General features: G+C 43.6%; 1 protein-coding gene across 1 annotated transcript; it reads left to right on the top strand.

Moving 5' to 3' along the window:
* Window positions 1–1,043: 1,043 nt before the first annotated feature.
* Window positions 1,044–17,462, top strand: tshz3a (teashirt zinc finger homeobox 3a). Its single transcript, XM_041938822.1, has 2 exons — window positions 1,044–1,406; window positions 13,283–17,462. Exons 1-2 carry the CDS (start codon window positions 1,367–1,369, stop codon window positions 16,594–16,596), a joined length of 3,354 nt encoding a protein of 1,117 aa, XP_041794756.1. The 5' UTR covers window positions 1,044–1,366; the 3' UTR covers window positions 16,597–17,462.
* Window positions 17,463–19,340: the final 1,878 nt, after the last annotated feature.

A 19,340-nucleotide genomic window follows, 5' to 3' on the forward strand; every position in this document is an offset into this window, starting at 1 on the left:
ATGTTTGCTTTTGGGGGCAGTGGTGAGGGAGTTGCTTAATTTTTTTTTTCACCAGTTATAAGATATAGACACTATGTGAGTATGTTTTTTTTAATCACAAAATTAACACAATTGCAAAAGCGACTTGAGCAGCGTATATAAAGTCCATTGCACTAGGTCTCATTGCCTTCTGCATTAGCACTTCCTGTTATCTACAGGATATTGAACTAATTGTATTTAACGCTGATGATTTTCAACAGTACATTTTGACTTTTTTTCCACTGCATATATTACAAATAAAAAATATATTACATTGGTGTTCATAATGTATATATCATGACTAGACTCATTAAACTGCCTTCACTATTTATTGGTTCCGAGGCCCAGTAGTTACTGAAATATCATAGCTTAATACAGCACATTTTGCATATACTGTTTTATTCATTTTGTATATAGCAAAACACATCCCTTCCTCCTACCTGCCCCACTGGTTTATTGCTCATTCTGTAAATTTGTTATTTTTAAATAAAAATACTGTTCTATGTTAAAAACAAAGTCAAATGCAATTATCATCAGGAACCTGAACAACAGTTTTGATAATATGTGAGATAAAAAAAATACCATTAGAATAAATCATAACACAAAAATAATTACAGAATATTACAGTGTGTTGCATATTAAGTTTAAGTCTGTAACAAATGTGTTTTCACACGAATATCAATTCTAATCACTTAAACATTTTAAGAGGCCAGTAGTAATAATTAGAAATAATTGTGAGTCCTGAAACGTTACCATTAGAGAATAAAACTAAACACAGTGTGGTGACATTTTTGGAACATTATTCAGACTGTTTGTGGGTTCTGTGGCTAGTAATCATCAACCTTCTGTGTGCAATAATCAACTAATAAATAGCCCCTGAGCTGTGGTTCATATGAAGTGCGGAGGTAGGAGGACACTCTCCTCTCGTGCCCGCCCCTCTCTGAGAAGTAAAGAGTTAACGGAGCTGTGGGTTTGCCCATTCCCCTGCTGTAAGTGACGCGATCATCTCTCTTATCCCTCAACTTTGCCTGTTGCCAGACCAGGCACCCGAGGTGGACTCTGGCTATCATACCGTTCACGTTCTGAACGCGATCACACTAGAACATTTCATCCCCGACCGCTCGCACCTCCGCGCCTCGTTCATTTATTTTTCCGCTGGCTTTTCCCGCAGGCTGCCATTCCGTAGCGATGATTTTCTGTTTTTATTTCCATTGGACTCCCTGGCCGTGTACAGTCTGTTACACGAAGGCGTGAATCTGCTTCCAGAGAGGTGGATCTTTCCGGATACGGCGAGAGGGTGTATTAAATAAAAAAGAGAAGAGTTTCACGGAAATCCCCACGAATAAAAATGCCACGAAGGAAACAAGAAGCGCCCAAGCGCGCAGCAGGTACGTGTATCCAACTATAATGTGCGTAAAAACAAGATTTACGATCGTAAAACTGCGGATGTTGCCTTTGTTTTGGAGAGCTCACTTTACAGTCACCGCATTTCCGTTTTCACTTTGTGTATTTTTCTCTCTGTCTCTCTGACGATGAGCTCTGTCACTGTTGGCTGCTCTTGAGATAGCTCTTAAAAACAGTTGTAGAGTTTGTATACAACAATCAGAGATTCTGCGGTTCTCCACGCTGAGCAGCTGCTGTCGTCCCATCGGATGAGTTGAAGGCTGTAAACTTTCGCTTCGCATTGTTCTCACCGTGAATCCCTTCTAGTTTACCGATCCTAACTGTCATCTAAATGCTCTGCAAGAGTAGAGCCCACTGGAAAACAAGCAGTGTTTTCTTGATATTGAGAGCCCGAGGCGTGCCGTAAGGGGTACATAAGGTCTTTGTGCGCATTTGATCGGAGCGCGTAACTCCTTTACACAAGCGGGGAAAACAGCCCTACCTCTGAGCTTTTTTCTTTTCTTGGGATAACATAAACAATTTGAGAGAAGACAATGGGGCTTCCTGGGCTAGAATGATCCATAGTCGACAGTTGCCATGTCTGATTTGACGGTTGATTGATTGGCTGTCATGCCGCTTTGATCTGATCCTTCCCGGTTTACATCAGAAAATCACTTCCCACCATGTGCTGCAGGCCCCTGACGTCACGTTTAAACCACTTTGAAAGGCCCTGTGTACTTTTTACACACTCTCTGTCTCTCTCACTCTGTCTGCCTGTCTCTCTCTCTCTCAGACACACATGCTTTCTCTCTGATGGCCAACTGACTCACGAAAAAGTGAAGGGGGTGGGGTGGGTTGGGGTAAAGTGGTTTTTCTGTGAGACCGCACACACACACACACACACACACACAAACTTCCAGTAGAGAACATTATACTCCAATGTAAAAATGTTCACTTATTCGCTCTGAACACATGCTCACACACACACAGTGGGTAGAGGAGGCTGGAGGAGTGGGGTAGAGGTTGTAAAAGGAGCCATGTGCTATGTAATGGAGGGGAGGAATGGGTTTGCTCTGTCAAACTGGGCCGTCACAACGGCTTTGTTTCATGTTTGATTTAATTGTCTCTCCCCTGACAGGCCCATTCATCAATGGCTTTAATGGTCAATCAGAGACAGGCTGAGTGAGTGCTCCCATTCTGTTTAGCCATAAGCTGGCCTGGGCTTTTATTTCATCAAAATACCCAGCCTAATGTACATGCTCACTGGCTCAGTGAGTGGCCGCGGGGAGCACATAAAGAATGACTGAAAGCTTTCTGATTTCAGATCAGTGAGAAGGATGGTCTCCTCTCCTCTCCACTCTCTCCTCCTTGCTACAAGGCTGTTTCTCTGTTGACAAAAGGGAATAAAGGCTGTAATATAGATCGTTTTGTGTTTTTAGAAAACAACTTTTTTTCCCTGAAACCGTGCTTCTTTGTTCATTCATTCATCTATTCATTTCTTCATTTTTTCATGCTCCCCTTCCACCCCTGTCAGTCAGCCCGTGCAGCTGCAAGTTATAAAGTTGTCAACTGTTCAGTGGCACACAAAGGGTGATGATGAATTGATTGCAGCACTGAGCTTGGTGATAGAGAGAGCAAAGAAAAGGATGACAGATGATGGGCCTTGATTAGGGACTTAGGGGGAGAGTCAGCCCACTGCAACCTTGAGACTTGCATGAAAAATCCCCCCCACCACTCAATCCACACACACGCATGTGCGCGCACACACACGGCTTTGCTTTCTCATTGTCTCTCTACCACACGCTCTCTCAGTTTTTACCTCTTTCCTTCCTTCCACTGTCTTAGAGGGATTCTCTCTGCACTGTAGAAAACTTGTTTTGCGTGCTTCATTAGCATTGGTCCAATTAGCCGTGAGGCTGATGGAGTCCTGACAGGCCCTGTGATTGGAGATGACAAGCTCAGGGTGCCCAACCCAACGAGGTTTGCCACCACTTTGATGTAATCAACTTGATATTACACAGAGCCTCTCGCCTTTAGTTGTGCTGTAACTCAATTTTCTGCTACAGGTGACAAATGGGCCTGCCTGCCTGGGTCAGGTCTGAATGCTCTTAACTATGAGGGCAGCTGGCTAACAAACATGAAAAAGAGGCGCTCCCAGCTGTGGAAATACAGGCTTCCTTCCTTCATGGTGCTGGCCATTAGCTCTGCAGAAGCTGTTGAAATGGCTCTAGAAATTTGAAATACTCCACCAACTTAACAGGAAGTCAACATCGGCTTTACAACATATAGGCAAAGATCTATTTCATTGGAACGTCTAACCTGTACAGTATGTCTGCAGAATGGTGTCAGTGTGTTTACAGTCAGCAGAGTGTTGCATATGTCAGTGCAGTTCTCCGCTCTCTGGCCATGGGTGTAAAAGTGTGTATCAGAGTCCAACACAGACGGAGAGTGTTGGGGAGGTTAGTCTGATTTGGACCAGGCTCCACAGCAACAGTCTTGTCTTTCCACAGACTCAGGATTATAGCTGCCAGACTGGCAGCCATCACTCCTGTCTGTCTCTGAGAGTGTGTGCTTGATCACACATGGACATTGAGCATGCACTTTCTAATTTGTTGGTTTTGATTGTTCATGTGTGCATGTGTGTGCGGTTTTGTTAGTGATAGTGATGAAAGGAATTGTAGCTAAAAACCGTCTACTGGGGTTTGGCCATACAAAAAACCTCTGAACTGTTGCTTAGGTTCTTCCTTTCTTCTACCTCTCTGCGTCTTTGCTCATCACCTATGCAGCATATTCCGACCAAGGAACATAACACATTGCACACAAACGTGTTATTGCAAGTGAAGATGTGAGCATTTGCAGCAGACATTGCAGACACATGCACACTTGTCTGGGTTGTAAAAGGAGTAAGTGGGATGAAATAAGCTGTTTTTTGTCAGTCTGCCTTCCTGTTGTTTATGTGTGAAAAGGGGATAGAGGGGGAGCACAAGTTTGGACTTAATTATTCAACCTGTATATGAACTGACCGCATTTGCGAGCTTTAACAACAGTAAGCCCCTGCTGGTGTTGCAGGTGTGAGTGCGGCAAATGATTCGGCCTTGGAAGCCCTGTTTCTAATGAAAGTCCTGTGGCTGATTTCCGGTGAGGTTGAGTCACGTCTGTGATCTATGTGTCTGATAAGTGCATACCTATGGAGGCTGTGAGCACCAGTGGAAGTAGGAAGACTGAGGAAGTGTTTCCCACTGGTGGTGACAGATTTTTTTTTTTTGTTTTTGCTATATGCCTTGACTCCATAAATCCTGCCTGTGTAATGATAACAGTGCCCCCCTGCCAGCAGAAAGTCAATGAAAAAGAGAGCGTAAGAGCAGAAGGCAGAGGGTTAGGAAGAGGAGGAGTGCTAGTATTTGAGATGATGAGGAGAAGGAAAACAGGGATGGTGAAATCAGAGACAGTTCAGTGATGAGATGGCGTACTTAAGAGTCATTTACTGTATCACTTAGGTGTTGCCACTGACCTGCTCCTTCGGAAGGTTTGCAGCAGATTCATTCACTCCAATGGGAGCGATGAACGAGACTACAGATTATGACTGATTTTTTGCCCAGAAGTAACCAATGTAAATATTGGACCAATTTTTCACAAGCCACGCACCTTCCAAACATTCTGACACTAAAATGGCATTTTTCAGACTTACAAATCAGGAGTTTGAGATTTCTTCGTATTCATTCGTATTTCTTTCTGCAACATTTGTGAGATCTAGAGCAGGCACATTAAGCTAGCAGATATAAACAAGTGGCAAAATAAGGCACGACCATTAAATTTGCACTGCACAAACATTAAGTTTGTTCTGCATCTAGAGTTGAATTGTTTTGTCGTGGACAAGCAATAGTCTCTCAGTAATGTGTTAGTGTTAAAAATGTCAATTGGGGATGGGAGGGAGACAGGAATTGTGTACCATTTCATATCATTGGCATAACTTGGAAATCCTATGTCACAGAGCATCTTTGGTGAAATGGGCCTTCTCTTATTAACTCACATTGACAGATGTTAAGCAATAGGGCTGGGCTCCAGGAGAGAAAGAGCAGTGCTGCAGTAGTGTCACAAATAGAAAACCGTTTCCCTTTCAGCTATCAGTGTGCTTTCAGCTGAGGTTTCCAGCCGGGACTGTTGTCTGGGAACTGAGGAGGCTTTGTAAAAATAGTCCCACCACTGTTGTGATAGATGCAGCTGCACTGTGGCGACAATTGGGACAGCTTGGATCCTTCCAACCTCACCTCACACCCATCCCCTCTCTCTCTCTGTCTCCCATTCCTCACAGAGGTACTGAGCATCAGAATCTGGTTGGATGTGTTCTCTTTTAGGGGAAACTGAGCTGCTCTGGTCTTCAGGGGTCCTGAAACCCAATCTAGGAGGAGAATAGCCCAGCCATGCCAGAGAGCCGATTTCCTTTTCAACAGAGTCATTTATCACTGACCCACCCTTCGCTTCTGACATGGTGACGTGTGTCATTTATCAAACAGGCTTTACCAGACACACAGAGAAGAGAGGTGTATAGGGGGCAGAGAAGAAGAGCAAGAGAGTAAAGGAGGGGAAAACAAGACAGAGTAGACTGAGAGAAACAAAGAGGAGAGGAATGGAGAATGAGGTGGAGAGTCAGTGGAGAGAGACAGAGAAGTGAACAGACTGTCGGTTGTGTGTGTGTGTGTGTGTGTGTGTGTGTGTGAGTGAGAGTTTTTTCCAGGGAAGAGTGAGTTTTCCTGAAACCCTTGAGGAGAAGCTGTTTGGGAGGGGAGATTTTTTCGAGATGACAAGGAGGATTGAGTTACACTGAGTTGTGTTTTGATGAGTGACAGTACTGTATGTTCTTCCATGACACATCTCGAGATGTCTGAACGAAGGGGAGAAAAGTCCGACAAGTATGTTGGTGTTCTGTGCACATAATATATGATATAATATATGAAAAACATGCTTAGGAGCGCTGTAGAGGTGGGTGGGTGTGTGTGCATGTGTGCACATATGTAGCCATATGGCGTCAATGTTTAATACTGTACTGGTGTGTGTGTTTGTGTGTGTGTGCTGTCCCTGATGAGCAGATCTGACAGGTATCGCTCATGCAGCAGATTGGCCTTTAAATGAACCCAAGCTGTTTTGCTCTCCCGTGGCCCTAACAGGCTCTCTTCAAGATGAATGCTTCTTTAAAAATAAGATTAATGATGGTTACTGGGCTTATAGTGCCATTTATCATGAAGAATATTATTTAGGCCAGCCGTGTTTGGTTGTAACTGGAGAGCCAGGACGAGAAGAAGCGGGGTGGAAAGCCATAGACGCTCACTGTGTGATGGATGGATGAGTGCTCTCTCTGAGTGTTACTAGACACCAGTGCTGCGGCAGTAGGCCATAATCAGATAGCCCAAGGATGTTTATTCCACAACTACACTACCCACATTGCCTTGCCTGGAGGGTTGCTTTATGGAAGGTGTCTATCATTATTATAATCTTGAGAAGGATTGTAGAATCATGAAAAAAATGTAGACACCTCGATGGAGTGTATTGGAATTATACAAAATAAAATGATTCATTTGATCTAGTCAAACTGACTTTCATGATTACCTAGAAGTTTCCATTTGGCTTTGCATGTAAGAGTACGAGCATCATCGCCTAAAATTATGAATGGAAGAGTGCAGTGAGGGGACAAGGCAAGGCCTGCCCTGCTGCTGCTACAGAAGAGTGAAAAAAGAACAGTTGTTTTTTTTTTGGCCTCTTCTTGTCCCCGCTCTCTTTCTCTTCCTCCTTACTATCGTGATTTATGATGGTCATCAGTCTTCAGGCTGCGTCCATCACCTCCTCGTTGCTAGGCAATCATGGCAGCAGCTGTGCATTGTGAGAGGGGTTGGTCTTCCCAATCCCAAGCCCCCGACTTTGTTCCTTTCACCACCACCCGATCCCTTATTCTTAACTGCCCTAGTTTGAGCCCCTGATGTAGTGTCAGCTCTTCAGACTTAAAGTACGCTTGATTTTAGACCTCTCCTGAATGTAGTAGAACTATAGTAACCCTTAAAATGTAGCCTTAATTTCAAACCTATACTAATACAGGTTTTAGCACAAACTTTAAATTATGAATTTTACCTTGTAGCATCATAGTTTTAGCCATAATTCCTATTTATCATGATAACAATTTACTTTTTGGTATTTTTTGAGTGGTAATTAAACAATAAAATCAAAAAGTCAGACACCTATGCATCCTAAGTTGACACAAGCATGATGTTAACTGAGACAAAAAAAAGAAAACAGGAGCAAATCAGGCAGGTAAACAGATTCAGTTTAGTTCAGTTGGAGGTTAAAATAGATAAAAACATTCCATTACCTAGGAGCACTAACAAACCTTGTGGCATGAATGACCTTGACAGTGACCCCACAGAGGTTAAATACCTGGGACTCCCCACCAGTCTGTTACAACTGAAGAAGCCCCTTGGATGAGAGGTAATTTTCAAGTATCTTCAACCAAGTCCAGTTGCTCTAGATTTAACCCTCCTTGGATTTCCATTAACTAAAATGATCATTGTAAATGTCACTTTGACTTACTGTACTTACCAAATGAGCACATCAGACACCCGCTTTTAAGTTTAGTGAACAGCCTCTATTTTCCAGTTTCCCATATTTTTACACATGGCTATGAAAATGTAAAATTTCACAGGCAAGTGAAATTAAGAACCAAAATGTAAAAAACACTCAAAACTGGACCTAGTTTTAGTATATCCTTAGCTTGGTCTCTTAACCCTGTCTGTCTAAACCCATTCACACAGCCATGTGACCTTTTAACACATTTTTTATATAAAGCCTTAACAATTGAAAGAATGGGGAAGCAAATGTCAGTTCTGCTTCGTGGACTTTTTTTTCACAACCATCAGAGGAAGACAGGAAGAAAAGTGATGGAAAGAAGGAGGCAGAGCTGTGGGATAGTAACAAAGTAATGAAGTTTGACTGACTACATATCATCAGACGAAACTGGCTCGACGTGCATGTCTCCCTGTGGCATCTTGATCCTTATTACCACCCTTGGTTCTGCACCTGTGGAAGCTGTCTGTGTTGGATTTTTGTTTGTTTCCATTTTGTTTATCACTTATTGTGGCTGCATCAGGTTTCAAAGTGGAACTGGAGCTATAGTTTGTCCAGCTCTTTCTCTTCTATGTTATAGTTAGCATCAGGAGGTCAGAAAAACAAGATGCATTTTCAGTATGAATGTATGTGCAGCTGGCAGCTTTGAAGTCCACTCATAACGCAATCTATTCTGTTTCTGTCTCTTTCTCTTTCTTTTGCTCTCTCTTTCTCTCAGCCTTACTGTGTGTGTGTGTGTGTGTGTGTGTGTGTGTGTGTGTGTGTGTGTGTGTGTGTGTGTGTCTCCTCTTATGATGTTTATTGACAAAGTTCAGCCCAAAGCTTTGCCTGAGGCCAGAATGATCATTCTGTTTTTCCCATTTCCCATATCACACATCCTGCACTACAATTGGCGGACACAATGTATTCACAATGCCATCAGGGGGTTGAGAACACACACACAAATAAAAACTGACAAAGACGTCTATGATTGATACTGACACGAGAGTGTTTAGAAGCTTAATGTAGTAGCAGGATAATGCATTTATGCATTTAAAACGTGTAGCACACACTCAGATCTGAAGAAGTGAATTATGGCAGGATTTTTTGAGTGGCCACAGATCACCTGTTGCATATTTTCTTATGGGGCTTTCAGCCAGCCTGTAAAGATAAAAGGGAACGTTTGATTGAGTGTGTTGCTTTGACAAATGTATACAACACAGAAGAATTTTAGGTACTTTACTGATCTGCTGCTGTTTTGACAGAATGGGGCTGTTTTGGACTCAATTATTCTGAAGAGTTTTAGGCTACTGGGAAACTTGAGAGAGTGTGTCAAGTTGGTGGTTTGTGGTTTTTGTGATTGAAAGTGAGGTGACTTCCTGTCCTGTAGTCTTCTGGCAATGTTTCTTGTCTGTAAGAGCCCTCTGCTGAGGGGCTGTGTTGGTTAGTAGTTCATTTAAAATACTGTACAAATGTCAAGAAGCACTCCTATCCGAACAACTGACTAACTACCTCAACCAACATGTGATCAAAGATCTTGGCAACTAAACCTACTTTCCTCTGTTGTTGTTATTATTATTACTACTACTACTACTACTACTACTACTCCTACTAATAATAATAATAATTATTATAATAACATTCCTTGTAGGATTTATTAAACAACTAACAACAGGCATTAGCAAATCTCTGCCTTTTTCCTCTTGTTTTAAATGTTTTTGTTTGTAGATTTGCAATCACCCCAGTAAGGGACAACCCATATAGACACCTTCCTCTCCCTCAATCTCAATTGCATCTTTGTTTACAGTACAGTTCTCTATGCGTACAGTGATTAAGCTATAAATAAAGATGCAATCCAGCTACCAAACTCATATAAACATTCCATTTGAAATAGTTTCCGTTTTCCTCATAAGATGTTCAGTATTCTTGTTCTTCAAATCTGTGTGATGCTGGATTTACATTACACATAACATTTGGTTTATAAATTGGTTAAGTACAGAGATTTTTTCACACAATAGTAGCTCTGTGTTAATTTGAACAGGTCCTCGTTCACCATCTTTACACAATAACTTCAGAAAAAGAAACAATATGAGACATTTGCTCTCTATGTAGAGTCTTTTTTAGTGAAAACAGATGAAATGTACTCATGACAACCTCACAAAGGACACACCTGTGTTATATCATGATGCATGTGACAAGGTTGTCCCTGTTTTTCATAAGCCAGGCAGTCATTTGAGTTTGAGGGTCATAAATAGGTAGAGTTTTTAATGCCACATCCTGTTTATCCCACCGCTGTTGGGTGTGATCTGGCTCCCTTACTGTTTTCCCAGCTGTGGAGGCCAGACCAGGAATATACACAATAAACGCTCATCAAGGGATGGATCCAAGAAAAGGGACAGGATGAAGAGGTATTGGGTTGTGCTTTCACAAATTCACATCCGCTAAAAGATATTCAAATGTATTCGCTTATTCAAGCTGTGATAATCCTGCAAAGAAAGGAATGCAAATATGTCTATTAGAGAAACTTGATTTGTTTTTTTGGGGCTTCATATCATTGCTCTTGCATATGAAACCAATTTAAAATGCAGCATCAAAAACAGACAGTAGTACTTGAGGTGAAATAACCCATGGGACAGAGAGGGACACTGAGAGCCTCTACTTTAGAGGTACTTTAGAGGCTACAGCCTTGTCCTGCCCTTGAGCCATGGGAGTCCTGACCAAGCATACGCATGTGACAAGTTGGGAGTGAGAATGCATTGTTTTTCCTGATCTTCCGAGGAGCGTTGCAGTATTTGTATCAGATGATCTCTCCCCCCCTTGTCCTTGTATTGCAATTATGAAAATTATACTCCACAGGAATACCTCCTGCATGTCATGTCTCTGTTCTTCCTCAACACTTGCGGTGGGTCGAGCTGGTGTCATAACTAACTGACCAGCTTTTTTTTATAATTACGTGGGGGTGTGCTTTGAGGCTGCATAACTGAAGGTGAAATGTGTGTTTCTCCATGTGAGACATATTTACTGCAGCTTGTGTGCTTGTGTGAGTGTTTTATTGCTGTTTCTGTGTGAGCCGTGAGTGAGATGATGGATTGTAGAGTGCATCTCCTACCATTCTTAGAACTCTTAAGAGAGTGTGTGTTCTACAAGAACACACAGGTGCCCTCTTTTTCTCTCTACACCATATGCATAGATATTAGTTCAAACTGCATCCAAGAGTATTGTTGTATTGATAATCCTCTTCTTTTTTTTTATTTTAAGTGGGCCTCTGTACTCCCATCACCTTTTATTAGCTTGATAAATCACCTCTGTTGTCAGTCAAGCCAGGGAGAATAATTGGATGTGGTTGTCACCGTGTGTGATGGATTATCAGTCATTGAGGATTAAATTAACAGATAGTGCTCAGACATAATGGTTTTTGTTTTGCATTTTAAATTGCCTGGGAGCACGGCTAGACTCTGTATGCTTTTTAGCTGGTCCTTTTGGACTTCTTTTCTCTCTGTGCCATTGACACTTAATGGCAACTGAACAATAACATATAGTGCCACAGCTCTATGAGGATGGAATGTAAAACATGTACTACCAAGTAATGTCACAGAGAGAGGCCAGGGGAGGCTTTCGAATGTGATAACATGACATGAAATTAGACATAGCAATGGTTTGATGAAATAGCTTGACATTGTGAATATTTTCTTTATGGAAGAGAAAGGTGACCTGACAAATTGGTCAAGCAGTGTGCCAGGTTCCTCTGATGCAAGCTGACATCTGTGACCCGCTAGTCTGGACACAAACACATTAACTGGCTCATGCTGGCTTGATTTCCTCCTCGTTGCTAGGATGAGAATCTGGCTCGAATACCATCTAGACGAGAAGTGGAAGAGAAAGTAAAGCAAAAGGAAAGAGGGTGTGGACAGTCGCTTGAGCATTAGTAGCAGTGAGATATCTCCCTTGTGTGTTTGCCCGAGCGTGAGTGATTTACCTCCTCGTCCCCTTTTCCACCCTCCCTCCAGCCCCTCCACATTCACATTATCATAATTGCATTTAGAACATGAGGGACCAGGGAAGTGATCATGTCATTTTATTTACACCGTGCTTGGCCCTTTTTACAAACAACATCCCACTGACTGCCAAGCGGACTGGGGCCGACGACATCTTTTGATCAGGGCTGTCTGGGCCTATCAGTTGAGAATGACAGGTAATGGATATCCAGTGACAAACCAAATCTTCTGGAGGACAGAGAGTGGGCCGCACCTGCCAGGTCTCCATTAGGCTGGCCTCTCAGTGGGGCTGCCTGCTGACTGTGCCCTCAGGGTCCAAATCAGACCATAGCCAGCTTCATGGCTGCCTAGAGATTAGCTGTTAGCACTGGAAATGAGAGTTATTTCAGCTATGACATTTCTGTTTAGGCTGGACGTGTATACGTGGGGTGGCGGGGGGAATGAAGGATTTAGTCACAGTGTGTGTGTATGTATGTGCCTGTTTGTGTCCACATGTACAAGCTTGACTGTGTGAAAGCCAAAAATATAACCACACCTGCAGCTTCTTTCTGTAGCATTTGTCTTTGTTTACAATATTGTCCAAATGACCTCAGACCTGGCTACATGCCATCTGCTATTTTCAGAGATTTTTTTTTCCCCTTAAGTTGAGCTGTTTGGTGATTAAGGTGGTCAGGAAATGAGGGAGGGTGGCATAGTGACACTGCGGAAGAAGGAGGTGAGAACAAAATTCTGCCATCTTTTCTTGAAATTCTTCTGAAGACATGCTATTTGTCTGTGTACACGTGCATGTGTGCGTAATCAGAGAAGAGGCAGATGAAGAGGCGTCAGACATATTAACTGACAGATGGAGGTTGATCCAACTCATTTATTACCCCAGAGGAGAATGCCACAGTGAGATTGGGCTTCATTAATTTCAGATTTAGTTTTCATTTCAAGCTGTTGCGCCCTGAGATAAATAAAATGGTGCATTATGTTTTTGCCAAGATATTTCTTTTTTGTTTTCCTCCAATAGAAGGAGTGGAAGCGGGGAAGCATAAGTTCGGTGGCTGGGGTAGTATATAAATACAAGCTCGCCTAGAGGAAAATAACACCTCAACGGTTGATGAGGTGAAATGGGATGACTGTAATTTCTCAGCTCAGCTTTAAAGGCTCCTACACAGATGGCTCATTTATCCCTGGGAGTCCTCGGGCACACATAGCAGGGAAACTTTTTCTTCAGTTATTCTAAAATAGCGTGTTCACTGCCTGCAATTTAACTCATCTCTTTCTTTCCCTCTTTGTCTCCATTCTCCTTGCAGCCTATTCTCCCGAGGAGCTGACAGTGCACACTGTGGAAGATGAGGAGACAGAAGCAGACAACCTGCCGTCAGGACTTCAGAATGACCTTCAAATGAAAGATGAGTTTGTAGAGCAAAGTGCAAAGCCTGCCAAGGAGCAAGCATGTGACCAGGAATCAGCTGGGGCCGCAGAGGTCTCAGGACAAGAAATGGACAGTGAGTCACATGTGAGTGAGACCAGTGACCGTCTCTCAGACTTTGAGAGCCCCTCCAGAAAAGCAGAGGACAACTTAGTCACAGCATCTCTTAATGGTGGCAGTAAAACACCTCCCATAGGCATGGACACCTTAGAACAAATGAAGGCTATCTACTCCAATTTCCTGAACAGCCCCTTATGGTCACCGCTGAACTTTAATTCTACACCACCACAGGCGCAATCCTTGGCTTCTACAGAGAAGCCAACTCGTAGCAACAGCACTAGTAGCAGTAGTAGCTGCAGCAGCGGTAGCTATGACTGGCACCAGTCTGCAGTGGCAAAGACACTACAACAGCATCGTCCCCAGAGCCGTCACCCTTCTCCGTCTGAGCCCAACCTCTTTAGCACAGTCCAGCTACACAGGCAAAACCCAAAACTGTTTGGTTCAATCTTCACTGGGGCCAGTAAATTCCGCTGTAAGGGTTGTAGTGCTGCTTATGACACCCTGGTGGAGCTCACAGTTCACATGAATGATACAGGGCACTACCGTGATGACAACAAAGACAGGGCAGACAGTGGTGGAAAGCGCTGGTCTAAACCACGTAAGCGGTCCCTGTTGGAGATGGAGGGAAAGGAGGATGCCCAGAAAGTTTTGAAGTGCATGTATTGTGGTCACTCCTTTGAATCCCTTCAGGACCTCAGTGTTCACATGATAAAGACCAAACACTACCAGAAAGTGCCTCTGAAGGAGCCCATGGCCTCTGTGGCAGCCAAAATCATGTCCTCTAAGAAAAGGGGGCTCGTGGGGTTAGACCTCACTGCCTCACCACATTCTAGAGAAGGAACCCCCAAAGTTAAGCACCCACAGACAGACCTGTGTGTACCCTCACAAAAACCCCCCTCCAGCCCCTACACCACCCCTAATACTCGCTCTGGCCATCAGAATGGTGCAAGCTATGCTTGGCAGTTTGAATCCAACAAATTCCAGATACTTAAGTGTATGGACTGTGGCAGTTCCCATAATACACTACAAGAGCTGAGAACCCACATGATGGTGACAGGACACTTCCTGAGGGTGACCACCTCTGCAGGAAAGAAAATCAAAACACTTCCTGAGGCCACCCCCCCCAATCCTGTGAGGGTTACCACACCAACTGAGCAGAGGGTCCAGTCTGTCCCACTCGCTCCCTCCACCATCTCTTCTCCGCCTCTTCAAACTACCACAACTCCCCCTACTACCTCCCCTCCTCTTAAAGAGATCAAAAAGGAGGATGTTGAGGAGGAGTGCACTAAGCAAGAGGCTCTAGGAAATGAGAAGCCAGCTGCAGCTTCAGTTGGGAAGGAGGAGGATGCTGAGAAGGAGGAAAAATATGACATCTCAATGTATAATTATCTTACTGAAGAGGACCTGAAAGAGAGCCCTAAAGGGGGCTTTGATATTCTTAAATCACTGGAAAACACTGTGACATCAGCCATCAACAAGGCACAGAGTGGGAATCCAAGCTGGGGAGGCTACCCTAGCATCCATGCAGCCTACCAGTTCCCCAATTCCCTCAAGCTACAACAGGGCAGCATAGAAAAGAATTCCCCAATGAAGTTCTTGTTCAACGGAGGGGATTTAACATTGTCCTCCCTTGCCAAGAACCAACCCCTCATTTCCCCACCACTTAGTCAGTCCTCCCCCTTCCCCACCAACAACTTCCAAGCAATGGAGGATTTAGTAAAGAAAGTGACTGAGAAAGTAGCAAAAGTAGAGCAAAGGGTGAAGCAGTTGTCTCCTAAGATGGAGAACCATCTTTCTCCCTGTAGTAGTGAAGCTGGAGAATCACATAAAGGAGGAGATGCTGACTCACCTCGGGAATGGAGGGTAGTCACCCCAGCCAATAGCGAAGGGGGAAGTAATAGCAACAGAGCATCCCCAGCAATAGAACCCAAGAGAGAGTCAGCAGTCAAATCCCCACTTGCCTCTGCACTGAGATGCAGTACCACCATTATCACTGGCCATACTCCACCAGAGCAGCCCTTTGTCAACCCTCTAAGTGCTCTTCAATCAGTAATGAACATTCATTTGGGGAAAGCAGCCAAGCCCGCCTTGTCAAACCAAGATCCCGTGAGCCTGCTCTCCAGGCTTAACCATAGCATGGCTGAAAGGGCTGCTGTGGCAGCTCCTCCATCGCAGACCGGAAAGCGGGAAAATGTAGTTGATAATAGTTTTTGCCAGCCCAATGACGACCAGCCTATGGACCTCACAAAAGGGAAAAGCGATAGAGGAGGCTCTGTTGGCTCAGCCCCCCTAACCCCTTCATCCACAGCCTCCTCCATTTCCCCCTCCTCCCTTGTTACTCCAGTAAAGCTAACAGTGGTTTCTCCCTACATATCTAGCAGCCCTCTGCATGAAAATGCTTTGTCAGATATTTCAGACATGTTGAGGAACCTGACACAGTCCCACTATGTCCCAAAGCCTCCCTCACGGTCCCGCATCACAGATAAAGCTGAGACTGTGGGCTCACCTCATGATGATAACGCATCCCTGCATGGCTACAAACGCAAAGGTCGGCACTCCAACTGGAACCCCCAGCACCTCCTCCTTCTACAGGCCCAGTTTGCCTTGAGCTTGAGGCAGACATCAGAGGCAAAATACATCATCAATGACCTCAGCCCACAGGAAAGAATGCATGTGTCTCGTTTCACAGGCCTCTCTTTAACCACCATCAGCCACTGGCTGGCTAATGTTAAGTACCAGCTAAGGAGAACTGGTAGAACCAAGTTCCTCAAGAATCTGGACTCCGGTCAACCTATATTCTTCTGTAGTGACTGTGCCTCACAGATACGCACCCCAGCAGCATACGTATGCCACCTGGAAGCCCACCTTGGGTTCAGAATAAGGGACCTGGCTAAGCTGTCCCCCAAACAGACTTTGAGGGACTCCCACACTATCACTGAGAAAATAGTGCCCCTGGAGTCCTACCTTTCTCCTCAGTCACAAGACGACTGCAGTAGTAATGGGACAGTGTACAGTTGCCAACTCTGTGTCCGCAAATTTGCCACTAAGCACGCCATCAAGCTTCACCTCAGCAAGAGCCACGGGAAGTCTCCAGAGGACCATCTGTTATATGTGTCTGAACTAGAGAAACATTAAATTGCTCTCAGCAGTGGTAATACTGGAAGAGAGAATGGCTGTCAAGAAACAAAAAAGAAAAAGAGAACATTTGAAAGTGTGCTAATGCACAAAGATGGTTTGAAAAAATGTCAGCACAAGGTGTTTACATCTCTTCAGCCTATAAGCATTTCGAATTTCTCTGTATTTCAAGACATTTCTTTCAATATATATTGTAGGTCAAAGATATTCAGCCCAGTTTATTGTCAGCTTTGTTTTCTCCCTCATTCTACATACACTTTTGGTAATGTGAGACAATAGACGACAGATTATTTCATGGTTGTGGTGAATCTCTTGACTAGAAGCTCAGTTAATGACTCGAACTATATTAACTTTATTGTATTTATTTTGTATTTTGTGATATTGGTTTTGATTTGCTGGTAGACTGCATGTTCACCAAGTTTTACTGTTACATTTGTACAGTCTTGTCCTATTCAGATTTTAAAATGCCCTTGTAACACCTTAAAACAGCCAAATGCCTGGGAAAGCTCCTTAAAGGAATATGTCACACAGCAAGAGTTCATTGCTTGTTTTTATCGTTTTCTCTGTATAGCCAGTTTATTTTTTTGCTGATTGTAAAAGCTGCCTTGTTCTTTCTCACTGCGAAAGGGGCACTTAAAATCCAGGTCTCTGTAAAAATGTATGTATAGTGTATAAGCTTACAACTTGCTGTTTAAATTGTGCATACTTGTTATATTTCTTAATTTAAGAGGACTGTGATTATCCATGGGTGCAGAGCCTTTGAAGAAGATTAAAAAGACATTGTTTTGCACAATAGTTTTATAAATGTTATTTGATAAAAAAGCAATACAAATATGTTAATGCCTTGTGGTCTATGATTAAATTGAATTAACTGCTGCATAAAACATTAATTTTCTTTCATATTTACCAATCAGAGAAAAAAAAACAAGTGACATTTCAAAGCAGTTCGTCAGTGAATTTCCAAGATGTTAACCCTCTCAACTGTTGTTCAGTATTGTCATGACTAAGCATTTACAAAGCAGATGACAGATTGCTCACAAAGCTGCATCTGCAGAAACACACAACACCATTTTCATCTGCAGTTGTCTTCACAACCAAAATTTGTCTAGATATTCCTGGTGATTTCTGTGTCGGCACGTTGTTGTGGGGTGGACTCAAGAGGTGTGAGCAGTGCCACTGCCTGTAAGGCGTCTGGCAGGTGGTGTGTGCTGCATGTAAACCACCAGATGTTTCTGAAATGAGCCACTGGAGGAGGAGGAGGCAGACGCGCTGCAACAGCAGGCAGAGTGGGCTGATTACCACGGGGGCTTGGATGCCATCAGGAGCCCTAGGCACAGACAGCAGCTCTGGCACACACCTGGACTCCAAGACTGTCCTTTGGAAAAAAAAGGGAGCTGATCCTGTATACGCGCACTGAGACAAGCTGACATTGATGCAGAATGCACAGACAGGTGCTGTTCCCTCAAAGCAGGCTTTTGGATTTAACAGTATTACTGGCAGGTGTTGATTCGATCAGAATAGTCACGAGTCAGGCTCAATGTAATGAGAACATTTTTTTTGTTTTTGTTTTTTAGTGTACATGTTAAAGGTACACACACTCATTAACACACACAAATTCACTTCTTAGATTATCTACCATCCACCTTTGTCTTATTTGAAGATGCTTTGGGACACCATGTTCTGTCTGTTTGATGTTCCCAGGCTTTGATTGTCATGACTGACTGGGGCTGGGAAAGTTATCTGGTTACTATGGTGATGACCATTTGCCCAGCCTCTAACCCTGCTCACTCACTCAACAGAGGACAGCCTGAGTGCAGCACACCCATTTACTCTCTTAAATCTCATCATCTCGCTTCAGTTCCTCCCACCCGGGAACAGATTAATTAACACACACACACACTGTGTCCTGACCCCGTCTTCTCACACAAACTCATTAACGCCTCAGACTTGCCCTCTGACGTTTAGGATACATTGGTCTTACGTTGTTGGAGAAACCAGTGATGACTCACATCTGACAAGCAGAATAAAGCCCCTAACAAAGGATGATAATTGAAAGATTGGATTCGCACCAGTAGCCATTGATAATGCAAATGAAAAAGGCTGAGCTGCCTCATTGAATACCTTGTGAATGTTACAAACTTACTGAGTCCTTGCAGATACAGAAATACAGAATATCTTATTTTTTCAGCACTATGTGTTGATGAATGCTTTAGGCTTAGTGATGGCCCAGTTGGGGGCGTCAATGAGATAGTTGGCACTTTGGGGGTTAATGAGGGGCTGGAGGGAGAGGGCTAAATGATTGGACTTCTGCTTGGATGAGCATTATAGTGGCTGCTACAGGAGAGCAATGTAGAAGCTGTGGATCAGCTAGAGCCAATTATTTTGTATGAAAGACACAAAACTCCTCTCAATTGTATTTTTCTGTGATAATAAAGAGGAGATTAGATGTGTTATCCATTGTTCTTTTGTCTTGAATATCCTTGAGGGCTGGGTAGTTATAGACGCTGATGCGCCTCAATGCTCCTAAAACAAAGTCAACAGTGAAGGGGGAGGAAGGAGGCGGACAGGACAAGGATAGGATAGGAGGAGAATGAGTCCCCCCACTCCTCCACTCCACAGATCTCCCATCAGCTCTTGTCATCCCTCTAATGAATATCAGTTAAATTGCTCTGTGGATCTGAGGAGTTTGGATGTCAATGTGATTTGTGTGAGTGAGGCGGATGGAGGAGCCCAGACTAATGAAA

The sequence above is a fragment of the Chelmon rostratus genome, chromosome 6 (genome assembly GCF_017976325.1).
Source record: "Chelmon rostratus isolate fCheRos1 chromosome 6, fCheRos1.pri, whole genome shotgun sequence".
In the NCBI taxonomy this organism is placed as follows: Eukaryota; Metazoa; Chordata; class Actinopteri; order Chaetodontiformes; family Chaetodontidae; genus Chelmon; species Chelmon rostratus.